At 43.1% G+C, this 18,546-nt stretch overlaps 1 protein-coding gene and 1 long non-coding RNA gene across 5 annotated transcripts in view; one reads left to right on the top strand and one right to left on the bottom strand.

Moving 5' to 3' along the window:
- ARID4A (AT-rich interaction domain 4A) overlaps positions 1 to 13,332 on the top strand; it is a 62,757-nt gene extending 49,425 nt beyond the window's left edge. For 3 of the 4 annotated variants that reach the window (XM_028731729.2, XM_077919577.1, XM_028731649.2), the window contains 9 exons: positions 1,715 to 1,912; positions 2,955 to 3,039; positions 3,195 to 3,396; positions 4,078 to 4,140; positions 4,887 to 6,017; positions 8,839 to 8,943; positions 10,955 to 11,167; positions 11,286 to 11,468; positions 12,823 to 13,332. In XM_028731729.2, coding sequence (XP_028587562.2) covers positions 1,715 to 1,912; positions 2,955 to 3,039; positions 3,195 to 3,396; positions 4,078 to 4,140; positions 4,887 to 6,017; positions 8,839 to 8,943; positions 10,955 to 11,167; positions 11,286 to 11,468; positions 12,823 to 12,926 — 2,284 coding nt within the window. In that variant the 3' untranslated portion in view covers positions 12,927 to 13,332. The remainder of the gene's footprint in view (positions 1 to 1,714; positions 1,913 to 2,954; positions 3,040 to 3,194; positions 3,397 to 4,077; positions 4,141 to 4,886; positions 6,018 to 8,838; positions 8,944 to 10,954; positions 11,168 to 11,285; positions 11,469 to 12,822) is intronic. The other variant, XM_028731810.2, reaches the window with a different exon arrangement.
- A 1,023-nt stretch (positions 13,333 to 14,355) lies between these two features.
- LOC144325768 (uncharacterized) lies at positions 14,356 to 18,462 on the bottom strand. The gene is made up of 2 exons (XR_013390955.1): positions 18,358 to 18,462; positions 14,356 to 17,569 (listed from the first exon to the last, which is right to left on the bottom strand). It is a non-coding gene; the product is annotated as an uncharacterized LOC144325768 (long non-coding RNA).
- Positions 18,463 to 18,546: the final 84 nt, after the last annotated feature.

The raw sequence follows: 18,546 nt of genomic DNA on the forward strand, positions 1-18,546 counted from the left end.
TTTTCCAGGGAGTCTTCTCTTCTCATGAGTTGGCCAAAGTCTTGGAGCCTCAGCTTCAGGATCTGTCCTTCCAGTGAGCACTCAGGGCTGATTTCCTTCAGAATGGAGAGGTTTGATCTTCTTGCAGTCCATGGGACTCTCCAGAGTCTCCTCCAGCACCATGATTCAAAAGCATGAATCTAGGCTGCCTTAAAGCAAAATCCTTGGGTGTTCAGCTTTAGCAAAAAAAAAAATCCCTATCTAAGGTGACTTCCGACATCATAATCTGTGCTTGAGCACAGCTTATTCATCAGTTCCATCAGAAGGGAACTTTTTTTAGAATATGGATAAGAAGTGCTGTTGTGGTGCTGGGCTGTACTAGGCATTTACAGAAGGCATTTTGAAAGAGCTTCTTGTATAACAGTAATATATTTGTGTGCAGGGTTCTGTAAGATGTAATATTCAATTGATGTAGCTATTAGGATTGCCCTGTTTAATCCAGTTGATAAAAAGGTACGCCTGGTTTTATTGGGATTTATTTATTTACAAAATACGTAATAAAAACTGAAGGTAGCAAGCACCACCTAATGAGCCATTTATTCTTCCCCGCAGACGCAGAAGAAAGAAATCTTCTAAGAAAATATACTTCTATTTTACCTACCGTATTTTTTGCACCATAACACTCACTTTTTTCCTCCTAGAAAGTAAGGGGAAATGTCTGTGCGTGTTATGGAGGGAATGCCTACGGGTGGCGGGGGGGGGGATCTGCTGCAGTCGTGAGCAGAGAATCCATGGTTCCCCTTCCTTCCCTCCTCCGTGGCTCGCTTTGAAACAGCAAAGCGGGAGAAGAGCCGCTGAGTGGGGAGGAGAGCCTGCTTCTTTAAAGGAGCAAAGTGGGAGAGGAGAGGAGCCTTCTCCCCTTATACCCCTCTTCTTCATTATTAGCAGCATCCTTCTCCACCCACCCCACACGTGCTCCTTGTCCCTTGAGTGCTTTTCCTTCCCTCCCCACTTAAAACGTGGTTACAAAGCATGGATCCACATGGATCCTCAGGATTTTTGCATTGAGCTACTCCAAACTCACTGTCAGATCACATGTCTGTGGCCACAGCATGAACCACAAAAATCATACACCACTGTTTTGTTTAGAATATTTTTTTTCTTGTTTTCCTCCTCTAAAAACTATGCGTGTTATGGTCAGGTGCGTGTTATAGAGCGAAAAATACAGGTATATTCAGGTTTTAATTGAGTGACTAAAACTCATGATGATTTGATTTAAGGGGGTTGCTGCTCTAATTCCTATGCATCCTTTGGCTTCTCAGATAATTGTTTGGGTACAAATTCAAGCTGGCATTAGAACACCATGCAGTTGTGCACTTGTTTGTGAAAGGCCTTTCTTTAACTAGTAGGCAGTCACTTGAGAAAAGTACTCAGCAGTAACAAATTAAAATGAATGTTATGAAAGGCTAATCGCGACTTGCATTGGGATCGACTTGAGCGCTTCCCATCAGCGCCACTGTGGCTCTGTGGGATTGATTAGGTGCTTGCACAAGATTCATTACTTGGAAAAGTGCACTTTTGCCTGGATTCAGTTGCTGAGTCACTTTCATTCAAGGCAGAGGTTGGCAGTGCTGCATTGCCGCCATGCAAGCATAATGTTAAGTGAGGAGGATCACAGCTGCTGCCCACGTCTGGCCTCTAATTAGTTTGCATCCTGTTACCTGTCTTGCTGCAGGGAAGAACTCGAAAACCGAGGAGAATCGGAAGGAGAGGAGGGCGACGAAGACACAGAGCCTTGCCTAACGGGAACCAAAGTGAAAGTAAAATACGGCCGGGGCAAAACTCAGAAAATTTACGAAGCCAGTATTAAAAGTACAGAGAATGATGACGGAGAGGTTTTGTATTTGGTGCATTATTATGGCTGGAATGTAAGGTGAGGAGAGAAGAAAGTCAACCTTGTAATCTTGCTTTGCAGTCATATTGTAGTGGCAAATAGACGTTCAGGTGGACTACCTGAGGCCCTTCAGACAGGTGCCTTCAGTCCTGTCCCTCCTCCTCTTTTATCCTGGTGTGCTTTGATCAGGCGTGAGCATCGTCAAGTGTTTTGCCTGTATTAGGAGCTGCTTCGTGCAGCCATTTTTAAAAGTCAACTTGGGATGAGTCAATGTGCCCCAAAAATGTTCGCTTAGGAAAATGATACTGTCAGGGGTGCCCACACATGGTAAGATTTGATGGACAGCCTCTTGTTTACTCAGCAATGTTAAATGAAGACATGGCAAACCTTTGATGGTTTCCCTTTTCTTTATGGACACAATTGAACACTAAGGGCAATATCCAGGAGCAGGTGACACAGTGGGTCAGTGGGTCTGGTTGTTAACCAGAAGGTTGGTGGTTTGAGCCCACCTAGGAATAGCTGTGGCAGAATCCCTGCATTGCAGGGGGTTGGACTAGATAACCTTTGGGGTTATCTACTGTACAATTCTATAATTCTATTATCGGTGCAAGGGTTTCTGCTAGCACAGTGGAACTCCCCCTCTCTTTCTGCCACACACCCACTGTTCTGGAGTGTTCTCCAACCCTCTGGAGCAGATTTGGGGAGGTATGGGGCACAGAGAGAAGGAAAAACTGTAAAGCAAGAAAGAAGTTGAGATACATTAAAAATATATATATAACAAGTCATTGGACAGTTTCTTCATTTTGGAAAAAAAGAAATTTATTTTATACCTAGAAGCATTCAATATCTGAAATGACTACTGACTTGCTGGAAATGTTGGGATGTGCTGTTTATAGTTCACCTACTAACTAACCTTTTAAAATTAAAAAACATTTGGGGGGGTATGGTGCAAGACTTCCTTTGTAGGCTTGAAATCTAGGGGTGGGGATGCTTTTTCGGGTGAGGTTCTTTTTACAATTAGCCTTTGCTCTAAAGCCATTTTTAACAGGAGTAATAATTCTGCATGGTATGTTTTCCGTAGATACGATGAATGGGTGAAAGCTGATAGGATTATTTGGCCTGTGGAGAAGGGAGGCTCAAAGAAGAAGCAAAAGAAAAAAGCAAAAGTATGTAGCATTATTCAATAGCCTTATTTTTCTAAACAACCTTTTTATTTTCAAAAAGGGGACTTTTCCCTTTCTGATTACCCTTTCTTTCTGTAAATCCTTTTAAGATATGTTGCATAGTAGTAAAATGACCATTCGTATGTATCTGTGTTCAGAGTAAAGAAGAGAGTGAAAAAGATGAAAAGAGAGAAGAGGAGAAGCAAAAGGTGAAACGGGGGCGCCCTCCTCTGAAATCGACTCTTCTTTCAAACCTGTCGTGTGGTCTGCCCAAAACTCCTAATAGCGAAAGTAAACCAGGAGCCCGAAACTCGCGCGGCAGCCTGCCAGATTGCTCACCCTTGCCTAACGGGACTGAAGGTATTTCCAGTTCAGGACTGGGATTTTTGGTGCATGGTGTTTTACAAAGGCTCTTGAACAAGCAGCTAATGATGCTTTTTAGGATGGCAAATCTTTTCTTATTTAAAAGGCATGAGGTGTAAAGCATAATGTGCTAATAATAATAATAGTTTATTATTTGTACCCCGCCCATCTGGCTGGGTTTCCCCAGCCACTCTGGATGGCCTCCAACAAAGATTAAGAATACAGTGGTGCCCCGCAAGACGAATGCCTCGCAAGACGAAAAACTCGCTAGACGAAAGGGTTTTCCGTTTTTTGAGTCGTTCCGCAAGACGAATTTCCCTATGGGATTGCTTCGCAAGACGAAACGTCTTGCGAGTTCTTGCGAGTTTGTTTCCTTTTTCTCAAAGCCACTAAGCCGCTAATAGCCGTGCTTCGCAAGACGAAGAGACTCGCGGAACGGATTAATTTCGTCTTGCGAGGCACCACTGTACATTAAAATGTCACACATTAAAAACTTCACTGAACAGGGCTGCCTTCAGATGTCTTCTGAATGTCAGGTAGTTGTTTATCTCTTTGACATCTGATGGGAGGGCGTTCCACAAATAATGGACACACACACACTTGGAAAATAAATAAAACCTTTTCTTTGTTATGTTCTTGCTCCCAATCACTGATACACCCTCTTCCTTTAATTTTTAGGAATGTCTCGCAGGCAAACAAGACGTAGCTCAGGAATGTTGGATTCTGACAGAGGGTCAAATGGTGAGTAGATATTTTTTTTCATATGTTGTGGGAAGATGTATTATGAAATCTGGGGAGGGGGGAATGTATGTGAAGAGGATTGAGACAGGACACTGCCTGCAGTTGGGGAGAGGAGCAATACCTATTGCTTCTGTTGGCTCTTGATTACAGCCTTTCATGGTGTAAAACAGTGTGAATCTCATAAACAGATTCTTCATGCTTCTAATGAGACCTATTGTACTCTTGAGACAGAGCAGAGGGTGAAATGCAGCTGCGTCATTAGGTATGAAATACTTACACTTTACAGAAGTTTAACCTTCTGAATGCTCCCATCTCCCCAGTTATCATTAGCAATGAGAGAGGAGCTGTACTTTATTTATAGACACTTTCAAACTATACCTTTGTTCTAGCCTACTTTCTTTGTAGCTTTATTAAAATAATATTTCTCTTTACCGTATGGGGGGTATCCAACTAAGGTGACATTCACACAATACGTTTAAAGCACTGTGATACCAATTTAAGCAGCCATTCTGGGAGCCATAGTTTGTTAAGAGTTCTGAGTGGAGACGTATTCCCTTCACAGAGCTACATTTTCCGGAGTTCCCTGTGAAAGAGGGATTGCTAAACTACTCTGGGAATTGGCCTTAGTCATAAGAATAGAACGATTGAAATCAATGGGCTTTGAATGACTTAAGTGCTGATACCAACTTTCATATGAAGTTGTGCCTTGACTACTTGTTCTGTGCTATGTGTGTATTTTTTTGTAGATTCGATTTCATCTGACAGTGATGCGGATGAAGCTTCTGAAAAGAATGCGAATGAAGATTTTTCTCCAGCCAATTCTGACCCAGAAAAAGATGAGAAACGAACAGTTGAAAAACCTGATGAAGAAATCCCAAAGATCTCACTTGTGCTGAAAGAGAATGACAGGAATCAGATCCACCCTTTGGAACCTTTGAAACTCGAAGTTGAAGAAAACGAACAAGTGGTTCAGATTTTTGGAAACAAAAGTGACCAAGTAGAAGATATCAAGAGAGAGATGGAAAAATCACCTAGAGCGAAAGGACGGCGGAATAGAACAAGAGACCCCTCCCTGGAGAATGTAAAGAGCACGCCACTAAACCAGGAAGAGGCAGCAAGCGAACATCTCTCGGATTCTGAAAGATTAGACACGTCGTCCTTGGACAGTAAAGGATTGAGCACCGCTTCTGAGAATGAAACAGATCCTTGTGCAAAAGATAAGAAGCTTTCGAAAAGGAAGACGGCGGAACAGCCATCCCCCGACAAACGGGTCCGGCTGGTGGGCGAGATGGAAGTGCCAAATATCGTGTCCGAGGGGAGGACAAATGAATGTTCTGGGACAGAAGAATGTAAGGACTTTGGTGCAGATGACTCGCTCAGAAACGAGAACGAAGAAATGCCATCACTGGTGGCAGAATCCGATCAGCGTCTTCAGGGTCGGGGAGGCGATCACTTCAATTGTTCCGAGGAAAACCGCAACCCCGCACTGAAAGACGAGGACGATTCCATGCCTCAGATCGGGCCCGAAACTCTCCTCTGCCACGAAGTGGACTTGGACGACGTGGACGAAAAGGACAAGATCGGGCCTGAAAAGTTCATAGCAGAGAAGCCGGACTCCAACCACCCCACTTCGAACCCGCCTGCCTTACCTCCCGTGGTCCAGCCCAACTTCTCTGTGGCCTCTCCTCTCACCTTAAGTCAGGATGAATCACGGAGCATCAAGAGTGAAAGTGACATCACCATTGAAGTGGACAGCGTGGCTGAAGAGTCTCAGGAAGGTCTCTGTGAGAGCGAGTCTGCCAATGGGTTTGAGGCTTTCACTACTACTTCCAGCAACTGTAGCATCGCCATCCCAGAAAGGGAGATCGGGGAGAGGGGTAAGTGCCATCTTCTAAATGGAAACTTCATTTTGATGCTTCCATAAAGTGGTTTTTGTAATCCACATGGAGGTTTGCTTACAATCAAGCAGAATATAAATTTTGTTAAAAGTAAAATTCCCTCTCTTCATAAACATGCTGAAAGCATGACTTGCAAAAACCTTGAAGGATTAGAAGCAAGGAGTCACATTTTGCTTAGTCATTCATTATTATTCTAATTTTATTTACAACATAAATCCACCACAACTCAGATAAACAAATCCACCACCGTTAGACATGAACATAACATAAAATAAAATAAAACAAACGACAAAATTAAAATCTTCCTTTATCCTGTACATGGCCTCCTTATTTACTTCTTATAAACTGTTTCCTTTATGAATTATTATTACGATTTTTTTCAAATTATGACTTTTGAAACAAGTCCAGGTGTGTATTTTAGGGCACTGTTTTGTAAAGTATTCTTTACATTTACAAGTATTCTTTACATTCTTTTTGGAATTCTTGTCTGGGGAGTCCCCTAATTGCCTCTTGTTAATCTAGCCAATTCGATATAATTTAGTAATTTATCCTGCCATTCCGTTTTTGTTGCTTAGCCGTTTATTTTTATCCCATCGAGGCAGCTAACAATAAAATAGGGGTTTGGGAGCAGGCGTATTGAAATTGGCTGCTGCTTGTAAACTAGCAGCACGTCGCTATCCATCATCAGGAGTCCCCAATTCTGCTAGCCATGGGAAGTGTTCCCCTTTCCCAGCCTGCATTTCAGTGATGCTCAGAGCAGCTGGAAGTTCAACGCAGCTTGAGGAGATGACTCCCCAATTCCAAGCTGGAGAAGGGAGCAAGGGACTGTCCTTTTCATGCAGTTCCTTAGAGGTGCATTGCAAAAAAAATAAATTCATCCCTAGCCCATGGGGATCATCACCCCAGTTGCACTAGGCTTGTGTCATCTCCATACAGTGGTGCCTCGCAAGACGAAATTAATTCGTTCCGCAAGTTGTTTTTTCTTGCGAGTTTTTCGTCTTGCGAAGCACGGTTTCCCATAGGAATGCATTGAAAATCAATCAATGCGTTCCTATGGAAACCGCCTTCAGACCAGGTCCGGGGACAGACCAAGATCGCCCGGGACAGCGGAGAAGTCCTGGGGGCTTTTAAAATGCTGGGGGTCGGCAGCGAAGGCTTCGCTGCCGCCCGCCAGCATTTTAAGATCGCCCCGGGACAGCGGAGAAGTCTCCGCTGTCCCGGGAAGGCAGACGGGGGGGAGCAAAGACTTTTGCCCCCCGCCGGCCTTCAGAAAAGGTCCAGGACCTCTTCTGAAGGCCGACGGGGGGCGAAAGTCTTTGCTCCCGACGGCCAGCATTTTAAAAGCGGTCCGGGATAGCGGGAAAGCGCAGCGCAATTCCCTGCTATCCCGGACCGCTTTTAAAATGCTGGCGGTGGGGAGCAAAGCCTTTCGGCCCCCGCCAGCCTTCCTGGACCTCTTCTGAAGGCCAGAGGGGGGCGAAAGGCTTTGCTCCCCACCGCCAGCATTTAAAAGAGGTCCCCAGAGATTTCCCTATGGGCTTTCTTCTTGCGAAGCAAGCCCATAGGGAAATTCGTCTTGCGGAACAACTCAAAAACGGAAAACTCTTTCGTCTTGCGAGTTTTTCGTTTTGCGAGGCGTTCGTCTTGCGAGGCACCACTGTAGTGCAATTGTGGCAACACCCATCTCTGTCCCTGTGCCAGAAACCAGAGAGGGGAATCAAGGGGGTGTCCTTGACCTTGCACCAAATTTTGGAGCCCCGGGTTCAAGGTCAGGGACAAGACCTTCTGGGTGGGGGAGGAGTGGCTTCCTAGGCAGCCACAAAAGCTGGCCAAAATGTGTGGGTCTCAATCTGTTATGTTTGTGAAAAATAAGCAGATTATGCTAAGCTGGTTCACATAGATGAAGCAGAGGCTTCGGTGCCAAGCTTGTTTGCCCCTGAATACGCATATGACGCAAGTACATTTCAAGAGTTGTGTGGACGTGCTTCTTTAGAACTGCAGCCTTGCTCCCTTGTGGGAGTAATGCAGCCACAGTCTGTGAGGCATGCAGCTGGAGGTTATTTAAAAGGCAGCTAAGGCATGCACATCAGAGGGCCAGAATTCTGTATTTGAGGGGTGAAATGTATCGGTGAGAGGAGCTAGCCAAATCGTGACTTCTGTAGCACAACGATTGCCAAAATGACAGTTGCTGCTCCCTCTTGTTTAGCCTGATGAGTTGCAAGTCAGAATAATTTATTGCTATTTGTTGTTGTTGTTGTTGTTATTTATTTAAAGGTGGTTGGCCCTGGAGTGCCCAAAAGATCTATAGAAATCTACCGTTTTTTACAGAAATGCATCCTTGGAGGTTACTAGTGTAGTGAAGAGCCATTAAACCTCCTCAGGCAGGAAGGCCACAAAGAAAGAACTAGAATTCTTCTTCTTTTACTGGAATTGTATGTTTTAATTGTATTTTACCAGTGACATGTTTGGCACCCTGGGCTTCTTTGAGAGGAAGGGCAGGATATAAATTAGCAGTAGCGTTAATATTCTCATTGGCTGCTTATTGTTTCTGGTCTCTTCCTGGTTGTTTTCTCTCTCCATACCATTCTCACTTCCATTCCTTCCCAAGAATATACTGGGCGTGTTTTGTTTCTGTTTGCGGCACACGGTGTTTTGTCATCCCTCATGGTCTGGCTTGTCGTCATGGGTGGTGTGGGGATGGTTGATCCTTCCAGTCCTATGACTTTAAAGAGCTTAGTGGCAATTCAGTTGTACCATTAAAGACTATAAAATGAAAAGGTACCTTTCATTTTATTTTCAGGTCAAAAAAGGCCTGGTGACAACAGCAGCAGCTCACTGGCCAAAAAGCAAAAGCGTACTCCAAAACGAGCAAGCACTGTAGCCAAAAATGAGAAGAATGGGACAGGTACGTTTCATAATCTTTCTCTGGAAGGGATTTTGCTCTGTTTGCTTAGTCCAGCCTTCTCATTTATGCTGTGGTTAGGGAGATGATTTAGGGAGGGCAGCGTTGCCTGTTTTCCCCAGAAGGAGCTACTTTTGAACCCAGAACATGCTAAGTTGCAACCTTTGTTTATTAGATTTCTTACTGTCCCTTACCAGGATGGGTTAGAACGATAAAATACATAGTTATAAAACAAATGAAACATTTACAGCCAGAAAACAAGTGAAGTGTAAAAAATATTTAATACAGTCCCACATATTCAAATCAGTTAAAATAGTTCTAATATATATGCAGGCCTAGGGTAAAGATCTCCACTCAGAAAGTGGAGAGGAAACCTTTCCCTAGCAATAGTGGAAAAGTTGTCAGGACAGAAGGCATTCCTTGCATTATTTTCCAGTGTACTAAGTAGAGAGTCTAGGGACGCGGGTGGCGCTGTGGGTAAAACCTCAGTGCCTAGGACTTGCCGATCGTACGGTCGGCGGTTCGAATCCCCGCGGCGGGGTGAGCTCCCGTCGTTCGGTCCCAGCTCCTGCCCACCTAGCAGTTCGAAAGCACCCTTAAGTGCAAGTAGATAAATAGGGACCGCTTTATAGCGGGAAGGTAAACGGCGTTTCCGTGTGCGGCGCTGGTGCTGGCTCGCCAGATGCAGCTTCGTCACGCTGGCCACGTGACCCGGAAGTGTCTTCGGACAGCGCCGGCTCACGGCCTCTTGAGCGAGATGAGCACGCAACCCTAGAGTCGGACACGACTGGCCCGTACGGGCAGGGGTACCTTTACCTTTAAGTAGAGAGTCTAGATGGGGGCTGCTCTTCCACAGTATGGCTACAAAGCAGCTCATCTAATTGTAAAGGTGAACTTTAAATACCTGAAGGGTTGTCACATGGAAGATGGAGCATGCTTGTTTTCTGCTGCTCCAGAGGGCAAACCTGAACCAATGGATTCAAATTATAAGAAAGGAGATTCTAACTAAACATTAGGAGGAACTTTCGGGTGGTAAAAGAGCTTTTCTGCAGTGGAGCGGTCTCCCTCAAGAGGTGGTGGACTCTCCTTCCGTGGAGGTTTTAAAGCAGTGGTTGGATGGCCACCTGTCAGGGATGCTTTAGTTGAGATTCCTGCATTGCAGGGGGTTAGACTAGATGAGACCCTTGGAACCCCTTCCAACTCTCTGATTCTATGAAATACTTTTTTCACTTGATTGCCTTCCAATAGAATTAGAGCTAGCAATACAAAGGCCTGTTGTTTTGCTAACATAGGCTTCATAATTTTAATCTTAAACATGTCATCACTTTGTAAGACATCCTGTGGAGGGCTATTTTCCCTCTAGAGAAGGAAAAGTAAGAACTCCAACTTGGAAATATGGTTTAAATGGTAGCATTTGTGTGCCCTATGAGTTTTAATAATCAGATGGAAATGTTCTCTGCTAAGCTGAATTGTGTAGTAACTTTATGTCCTTAAAGACAGCTTGCCTTTTGCAGTCATGCATATGTTGAGTGTCTGCAAAAAAGCCGGGCGGGGAGGGGAAAACGGAGGTTGCTTAGACGTGCAGAGAAAGGCGTCCCACATTGCTGCATTCTAAGAACATCACAAGAGCTCTGCTGGATCAAGCCAAAAGCCCACTTAGTCCAACATCATGTTCTCACAGTGGCCAACCAGATACCTGTGAAAAGCCTGTAAAAGACTTGGGCACAACAATGTTTGCCCTACTTAATAATAAATAATAATAGTTTTATTATTTATACTCTGCCTATCTGGCTGTGTTGCTTGTGTGTCATAAGTGTTTGCCTCCCCACCCGCTTTCTGCAGAGCCGTTGTAAAGTTTATTGAAATAATATATTGAAGCACTTTTGAACTATTAAAATGTGGTATATAGATGCTATTAAGTACATACTGTTTTTTATATTGAATGCATACTGTTGTCTAAAAGAGTGCTGTTTAGGAATGGGACAACCCAAAATACTGTGTCATGTTGTTGCAGGACAAAGCAGTGATAGCGAAGATCTTCCTGCACTGGATAGCTCAAGCAAATGTACTCCAGTAAAACACATTGGTCTCTCCAAGCCGCAGAAGCTCACTAGGTCGCCTGCTAGAGTATTATCCCCGAATATCAAAGATGGGGATAAGGACAAGCAGAGGGACAAGAACCATCAAAACATTTCTCCAAGGGTGTATAAGTGGAGTGTCCAACTCAGTAAGTGCTCCCCCCCTTTTTTGTACAGTAGATAATTTGGGTGGGAAATAGGGTTACAACAGTACATGGATGTTCCTTCTGGATTGTCAAAGCCTTTTCAATTATTATTTTTCCAAAGATGAATTGGACAACATGAGCAGTGCAGAGAGGATCTCTTTCCTACAAGAAAAACTGCAGGAAATCAGAAAATACTACATGTCTCTGAAGTCTGAAGTAGCCACCATAGACAGGAGAAGAAAACGATTAAAAAAGAAAGACCGAGAAGGCAAGTTCAGTCTTTGTCAGACATACAAGCTTTTGGGTGAGTGGTGTTGTCAGAAGGCTTGTGCAGTTTCTCTTTCCAGACATTGTCATGCGCGCTCTCCGTGTTTATATAACATTTTAATTGTGGAATTGTGACCGAGGCCATTGTCAGTTTTTTAAAAAGGGCATACCATCTGCAACAAGGAGGGATGAAACTGAAATGTATGAAGTGGCTACACTGGAGGTGCCCTTAAGATCTGAGCACAAAGAGACTGGCAGCACCTCACAGGAGCTGCTTTTTGGGTGATGTGGGTGGCTGCTCTGGCAAAGTTGGGGCTAAAAGCAAAAATGTGCAGGTGGCACCCCACCTCTTGTAGCACAGCATATTTGTACCCTCTTAACTTTTTCTTCCATGTTTCTTCTTCAGTTTTGGATATTTTTTTGACTTTTTCACCCACAAGGTTGTTTCCAGCCCCTCCTCTGCATGTGTGCCCCATTTGGCACAACATAGTTTGTCATAGTTTGAGGGCTTGCTTTAGAGCAGAGGGTCCTGCAGTCTTCCAGACCAGTGTTTTTCAACCTTTTTTGGGCAAAGGCACACTTGTTTCATGAAAAAAAATCACGAGGCACACCACCATTAGAAAATGTTAAAAAAATTAACTCTGTGCCTATATAGACTATATATAAAGTAATTCTCTTGAATAGGAATCAAATAAACACAAAGAAAGTATTTTATAATTACTTTATTATGAAATAGTAAGTAAACAGAAATATGAAAAATTATAAAATACTTTATTTTTAAATCTTTCGAATTTTTCAATTTCCCACCACGGCACACCAGGCAACATCTCGCGGCACACTAGTGAAAAACACTGTTCCAGACGATGTTGGAAAACAACATCCACTGCTGTCCGTTGGCAATACTGGTTGGGGCTGATGGGAGTTTGGAGTACACAGCTGGAAGGCCAAACAGGTTCCCCACATCTCCTTTAGTGATTCAGCATTAACAGGATCCCAATTAACAGTGAGAAAAGCTGGTTCAAGACTTGGCAGTACCTGGCAGTATTCAAATGAGTGACTTTGGGGGGATTGCTTGTTTTCTCCTGCTCTGGAAAGTAGGACTTGAACTAATGGCTTCAGGTTACAAGAAAGGAGATTACGACTAAACATCAGGAAGAACTCTCTGACAGTCCAAGCTGGAACGGTCTCCCTTGGAAGGTGGTGAACTCCCCTTCCTTGGAGGTTTTTAAGCAGAGGTTGGATGGCCACCTGTCATGGATGCTTTAGCTGAGATTCCTGCATTGCAGCCGTTTGGACTAGATGACCCTGGGGATCACCAAAAGCACAGCGATCACCTACGTATATTGGTAAAAGGGTGCGTTAATGCTTTTTGTATTTATTTTTTTTAACAGTGTCTCACACAGGAGCTTCCATGTCCTCTGCCTCTTCAGACACTGGAATGAGCCCTTCGTCCTCCTCTCCTCCACAGAACGTGCTTGCTGTCGAATGCAGGTGATACTGGTCTCCTCTGCCTTGTGCAGCAAGTCGCTGTCATGGACAGAAATCCCGAAATACCATAGAAAGCACTCAACTGGTTTGACATTGCCAAGTATATTCTGTATACTCTTCCACTGCTGGACTGTGTCTGTCTCTTCTCCTCATACCCCTCCCTCCATCTTGTCATTGTGGATTTTTTTTATTTTTTAAAAAAACTTTATTGTGGATATTAATTAAGCTAATTGGCAACTGAAGGTTTGTGGGTGCACCTGGACACCTCTGTCTTTGTGCTTATTTTTTGGTGGTTTTTTTTTGGTTAAAACAGAAAAGGGCACTTAATCAAATTTGGAAACCTGGATAGCCAATGAGGCATTTGAGTGCTATTAGGAAATTCTTTTTTTTTTTTTTTTAAGGAGCAAGTGCACCAGTCATCAAAATAGGTTAATCAGAAAATGGAATTATTGCTGCACTTTTTTCACCAAGCTGTATCTTAATCCTGAGTGAGAGTCCCTCCCCCCCCCCACTTTCTTTTTCTTTTCTTTCTTTCTTTTTTTCTTTTTTTTTTTTTTTTTTTTGGAGAAGCACTTGCTGTACAGACCTGCCAAAGTGTGTATTCAGCAATGTTCCCAATTTTAATGGTGTAAATTGGACAAAATAAATTGTGAAAGGAAGCGTAGTTGACTGGAAACTACCGTTGTAATGAGTCTTCCACTTTTTATAGGATTTTTGAGCACACGATTATGCAAATATTTTAATGTTTAATGTTTACAGTGGAATCGTGAATAGGTTTTCAGTGGACTATCTTATCCCTTGACAAAAGTATTTTGTCTTTTTTTCTATGTAATTTCAGAGTTTTTATTTTGTTACAAAAAGGCAAAAAATAAAATATATAACAATGAAGTTATTTAACAAGATTTCTAAAGCTGAATTTTTTTGTGTAAAATAAGGTATCTTGCAACTTGTTAAATATATTTATTCAGACATTGGATGTTGTATTTTTATGTATTTTTAAAAAAATATTAATAAAATTGGGGAGAAAAAGTCTAAGTTAGGTTCACTCTTTCAATAAAATATACCTGTCACTTAAAATCATATACAGGTGGCTTCATGTACCATACCTGTATGTGAAGTGGTTTTGTCTGTTCAATCTTCCACAGTGTAAAACTATAATCTGGCATCTGGATTAAACTCTATCCTGTCTTGAAAACTTTGGCAATCCTAGTACTTCTGTTGCTTTTGAGGAACAAATCTTTGGTTGCCCTTACAATGCTTTTGTCACACTTTCTTATTTGCTGTACTGTTGAAATCGGTTTTCTATCTGCCAAAGTTGATGAGCATAATTGAGAAGAGTTAAAATGACTGTTTCGGCTGTGGATTGTCCCACAGACTGAAAACAGTTTGTAAATAACTTTCCCAAAATCATGTATTTAAGACAGTTTGCATATACATTGTGTATAAAGTGATTTTTTAATCAATTTTTTAAAATTCACCTTTGTACATTGAAAAGGGGTTTTCTGCCTTTTCCATGTTAATATACTGTAGAGTTATAACTCAGATTCTCTAGACTGTCAGGATATTAAAGGTTCACAAAACCTGAAGGTCTTGAGTGAGAGACTCCAGTGAAATGGTCATGTAGCTAAAGCCTGGTGTCTCTTCCAGTTCCATTTTATCAGTTTCTCAAACTTATGATTCCAGTTCCTTCCATTTTCACAGAGATCTAAAGGAAAAAGTACTCTTGTAAAAATGCACTTTTTCTGTCTTTTTCTTAAGCAGAGCTATTTCAATGTATGATACAAATGAAGCTCGATGAAGAGCATTAATAAAGGTTATGTTTTTAAACATAGGCTTTATTTTATTTTTAACTGATTTTGTAAAACTGCCATCATGTCCAAACAATAGATAATGGCTTCATAATGTGCTGTAAAGATTCTTCAAAGCAAACTTGGATCATATATTTTAATAATAAAAGAAGTTATCATTATGATAAAAACTTGGTCAGATGTAATCATGCTTAATATTGCTTTCAGCAACTATTAATCTGAGCCTAAAACCATTTTACTTTGTTGTAAAATTAATACCCTGTTCTTCAGTGGCCAAGAAACATAGACACATTCTCAAATATTTATCCTTTATCGGGTACCTTGAGCCATCTAGATGCATTTAAATTGCGAAATGCTTTAAAGTGCTGGCGAACACTTTGGGTTATAGCAATTCATTAGAACACTCAACCTTAGCTGTTGTGAAAATATGAAAATGAAGTTGGGTAAAACTGAACAGTTGTAGTCCAACTAAAAAGGCTGAAAAAGTTTATCCTCTCTGGGGATCGCTACTAATGTGTGTAGTTTATCCAAAGCTGGGTGAACAGCTTTAATAGGATGGTATTACTCTACAAAAATTTGCTTCTCAAAACAATTAGACGTTGAACAAAGCTCCAGTTGTGGGACTAGATAAAGCAGGGTAGCTATATAGATATATTTTTTTAATGCTGTAATTTTGTGCTTCTGAAACTGGCTTTTTAAGAAAAACTAGCTGAATAGCCCAAAACCACAGTACGCTACAAAATCATTTAAAACTACTCTTCAGGATCAGTGTTAAATAAAATGGAGGAGGGGAAAAACACTGGATATCATATTAAGGCCTCCAAGTCTGCAGTTAAAAGTCTAAGTTGGAGTGAGAAGGTGTTGGGCAGAAACCTTGTTTAAAAGATTTTTATCCTGCCCTTCATCCCAGGTGGGTTATAGCAAGCCAAGTAAAATATAAAGAGTACAACTCAGTATACCCAAACTAAAATATGGTTTAAAATTCAGAATATTCAGCACAGACAAAAACTACTATGCAAAAAAACTAATATCTGGGTCCCAAGTTGCATTAAAGTCAGTACAGTGGTACCTCGGGTTAAGTACTTAATTCGTTCTGGAGGTCCATACTTAACCTGAAACTGTTCTTAACCTGAAGCACCACTTTAGCTAATGGGGCCTCCTGCTGCTGCTGCACCGCTGGAGCACGATTTCTGTTCTCAACCTGAAGCAAAGTTTTTAACCTGAAGCACTATTTCTGGGTTACCGGAGTCTGTAACCTGAAGCGTATGTAACCTGAGGTACCACTGTACCTTAAATTGGTCTCTGTGACATGGCAGATGATTCAGAATTAGTGTTGAACGTACCTGGGCTGCCGGCCTGTTAGCACCCTGCTTTCACATTCAGGTAGAGCACATGACAGCTGTCAAATTGAGACGCGACCTGGGCTTGAGTAACTGGCCAAGCTTTTCTGTCCAGGAATGGCTGTAGCTGGTGTAGCAGCAAGAGCTGGCAAGAGGCACTCGTGTCACAGAGGCCACCTGAGACTCCTTTGACAAGGTGGGATCCAGAACGTTTCCTAAACTGGATACTTTAGGGGGAGTGTGCAATGCAACTCAGAACAGCCTGTGCAACAAATAACCAGATCCAGGAACCAGCAGGTTACAGCACCCATCTGGTCAGGATCCCCACTTCAGTTTAGTCACTGATAAACAATTGGAGAGGGAAGCATAGACCAGAGAGCAGCCTGCATCCATCAAACACAATGGAGAGTGACTCAGAGTGCTTAATTCCAGCTGGAAGCTTCCAGGAAGCCCAGAGAGAAAACACAAAGGCAAAAGAGTGAAATGCTTGCTCTTTTGACTTCGCCAGGTTCGTAAGGGATAAAGACGAATGGAGCAAAAGTGTCCCTCTTGGCAACCCCATCTCTGCAAGGTGGTGGTTTAGTTCTGCAGCGGTGCCTAAATACTATCTTGTCACAAAGCGCTTAAAATTCTATATTGGGACTAAAAGGCTTGTGCACCTGGAGAATCCGTCCCGTCCAAGAATCTGTGCACCGGATTGTCTCCAGAGAGCCCTTTGGTGTGGTTGCTGCCTTCTCCCCACCCAACCCCTGGTAGTCAGTAATATACTGCCTCTGCCCCATGCCATTTACTTTGGCAAGGTTGCAGGGGCCTATCAGCCCATCAGAAGCCCCCATCTTCCAGAAGCACAAAGCAAACTGAAATGTTCAATCTATTTCATACGCTTGCTTCCCTTCCTGCTCTGACACTTCCCTCTCCTCCTTCCCTGTCCCCCAGCCAGAAATCCAGGCACCGCTTCCAAAAGTTTGTCAAATCAGTGGTGGCTCCAGAAAAATAATGATTTGTGGAGTGCAAAAGGGGCAAAGTTGTGCCCCACATGTTGAGAGCCAGTGGTGGTGTGCAGCGGTTGTAGAGCGCCGGACTGGGACCTGGGAGAGAGTCCAGGGTTCAAATCCTACCCCACAAAGCTCACTGGCTATGGGGGCCACTCACAGCCTAACCTACCTCATGCCGGATTTACATATAAGCTAAACAAGCTATAGCTCAGGGCCCTAGTCTCTTGGGGGCCCCAAAAAAAATTAAAGGGAAAAAACCTGAATGTACATTTCCCAAATATAAGGTACAAAACAAATACAGTGGTACCTCTGGTTGCGAACGGGATCCGTTCCGGAGGCCCGTTCGCAACATGAAAATCCCGCAACCTGAAGCGCCGTATCTGTGCAGGTGCGCAGCGTGATTTGACACTTGTGCGCATGCGCAAAGCATGCTTTAGCACTTCTGTGCATGCGGCGAAACCCAGAAGTAACCCTTTCCGGTACTTCCGGGTCGCCACGGGATGCAACCTGAAAAAACATGAAGCAAACGTAACATGAGGTATGACTAAAATAAAACCTACATACAGCAACAGTGTTTTGTGTTGTGTAGGCTCCTATGATGTAAGTCATGGTCCCCGCCTGCTAACCTGATCCCTAAACTATCACTGGTTTGCTCGTTTCTATATATAGGGTGCCTACATTCTGCATGAACAACATGTGCAAATGGCTTTAGATACATACCTGTTAGGTCAGTGATGGCCAAACTTGGCCCTCCAGCTGTTTTAGGACTACAATTCCCATCATCCCTGACCACTGGTCCTGTTAGCTAGGGATGATGGGAGCTGTAGTCCCAAAACAGCTGGAGGGCCAAGTTCAGCCATCACTGTATTAGGTCCATAAATGACCATATAGCATATATTCAACACAAAAAACTGCAACAATTTGTTGTTGACAAAGGACAGCTGGACATATAAAGGGCCCCATTTCCTTCAGTAGCTTAGGGCCTCATCAAACCTAAATCTGGCCCAGACTCACAGGGTTGTGTGAAATTAAGTGAAATGCCTTGAGCTCAGATGGGGGGGGGGGAGGGTAGATTATGAATGCCATAATTAATAAACTCCTGAAAGGGAAAATGAGTGTATTTTTCACAAGGAGAAGCCTGTGCAGTTTAGTGGTCAGAAGTTGCAGACCGAGACCTGTGAGGACCTACTTCACAGGGTTGTTGTGAAGGTAAAATGGGACAGGACTGGAGGGAAGGTGGGACATAAATGCCAATCAATCAATCAATCAATCAATCAATCACCCAAGGCTATTACCATTTATTCATCTTTCCTTTCTATACCAACCGCTTTCTATATTTAAGGGGAAACCTCGAAGCGGTTCGCAGCGCCTTCAAGCCACTGAGGAGACTTAATTGTGTGAGAGAAGAAGAGAGAGACGCGCCAAGGCCGCCGCCTCGCCTCGCCTCCCTCCTTCCCTCTCTCCCCTGCGGTCGGCAACGGGCG

The sequence above is a fragment of the Podarcis muralis genome, chromosome 1 (assembly GCF_964188315.1).
Source record: "Podarcis muralis chromosome 1, rPodMur119.hap1.1, whole genome shotgun sequence".
NCBI classification, from domain to species: domain Eukaryota; kingdom Metazoa; phylum Chordata; class Lepidosauria; order Squamata; family Lacertidae; genus Podarcis; species Podarcis muralis.